Raw genomic sequence first — 1,012 nt, 5'->3', positions numbered from 1 at the left:
TAGGGAAAAGGCAGGGAGAGAGGGCAGAAGGATCCTCTGCCAGATTGCTCTGGATAAAGCCAGATGTGGAAAGATGTGGCCTCCTCTGCTGGATAAGAAATCTTCTCTCCCAGGGCAGCTTCCCAAATTTTCAGACTGTGCCTGCCTGCATGAAATTGCTGGTTGGGCAATGAGGAAGTTTGTGGGAAGAGCTAGTCCCAGTGCAGCTGTGACTCTTGACATTAGCCACAGGAGTTCTTCCTCATCATCCACGACTGCCTGTTAAGCATGACACTGACATTTAAATGCTAGCTGGTTTTGTTTGTTTGTTTGTTTGTTTGTTTGTTTTAATGCACAAATGGCTTCCAACTTGCTTCTGTTTTGCAGGTGTTCCCTTTCCCAAGCAGTTCCAGCAAGTTTGCACTAAGATCCTCACCCGCCTCTTCCGTGTCTTTGTCCATGTCTACATCCACCACTTTGACAGCATCATCAACATGGGTGCCGAGGCTCATGTCAACACCTGCTACAAGCACTTTTACTACTTCATCAGGGAGTTTAGCCTTGTTGACCATCGGGAGCTAGAGCCTTTGGTAAGGATGCCCCAGGGACGGCGAGGTAGAGGGGCTGAGAGTGGTGTGGGCTGAACACGGCGGTGGTGGGTGCCGGACTCTGAGCAGTGCAGTCGCCCTCTCTGGATTCTTTCAGCCACCCTACCTCAGAAGAACACCCATATTTTCTGCTCTCTAACCATCAGCCTTAGTGCTTCAAGAACGATCTTCCCAGCAACACTGAGGAAACACCTTACCCTTTGAAAACCCTCCATAAACCTTGCTGCCATGTCTATGAATTGCTCCTCAGTATCCTCACGAGCACTGTTACAGAGTGTCCCTCTGTGCTGTCTTGGTAGCTCTAATGCTACTAGCATGTCAAAGTGTTTCCAGCCAGTTGTGTCTACATGGCTTTCTGGGTTCAGATTTGAGCCCAAATCTCCTCTCCACAGTCTTGAGTCTTCTGATTAGCGGACTAAAGTCCC

General features: G+C 49.2%; 1 protein-coding gene across 1 annotated transcript in view; it reads left to right on the top strand.

Moving 5' to 3' along the window:
- MOB3C (MOB kinase activator 3C) overlaps positions 1-1,012 on the top strand; it is a 14,477-nt gene that overhangs the window by 9,486 nt on the left and 3,979 nt on the right. The window contains exon 2 of the mRNA XM_010137316.1: positions 367-569. Coding sequence (XP_010135618.1) covers positions 367-569 — 203 coding nt within the window. The remainder of the gene's footprint in view (positions 1-366; positions 570-1,012) is intronic.

Source organism: Buceros rhinoceros, unplaced genomic scaffold (genome assembly GCF_000710305.1).
Source record: "Buceros rhinoceros silvestris isolate BGI_N320 unplaced genomic scaffold, ASM71030v1 scaffold30575, whole genome shotgun sequence".
Lineage (NCBI taxonomy): Eukaryota > Metazoa > Chordata > Aves > Bucerotiformes > Bucerotidae > Buceros > Buceros rhinoceros.
The sequence above is the reverse complement of the archived record's forward strand: the minus strand, read 5'-3'. Positions and strand labels throughout refer to the sequence as shown.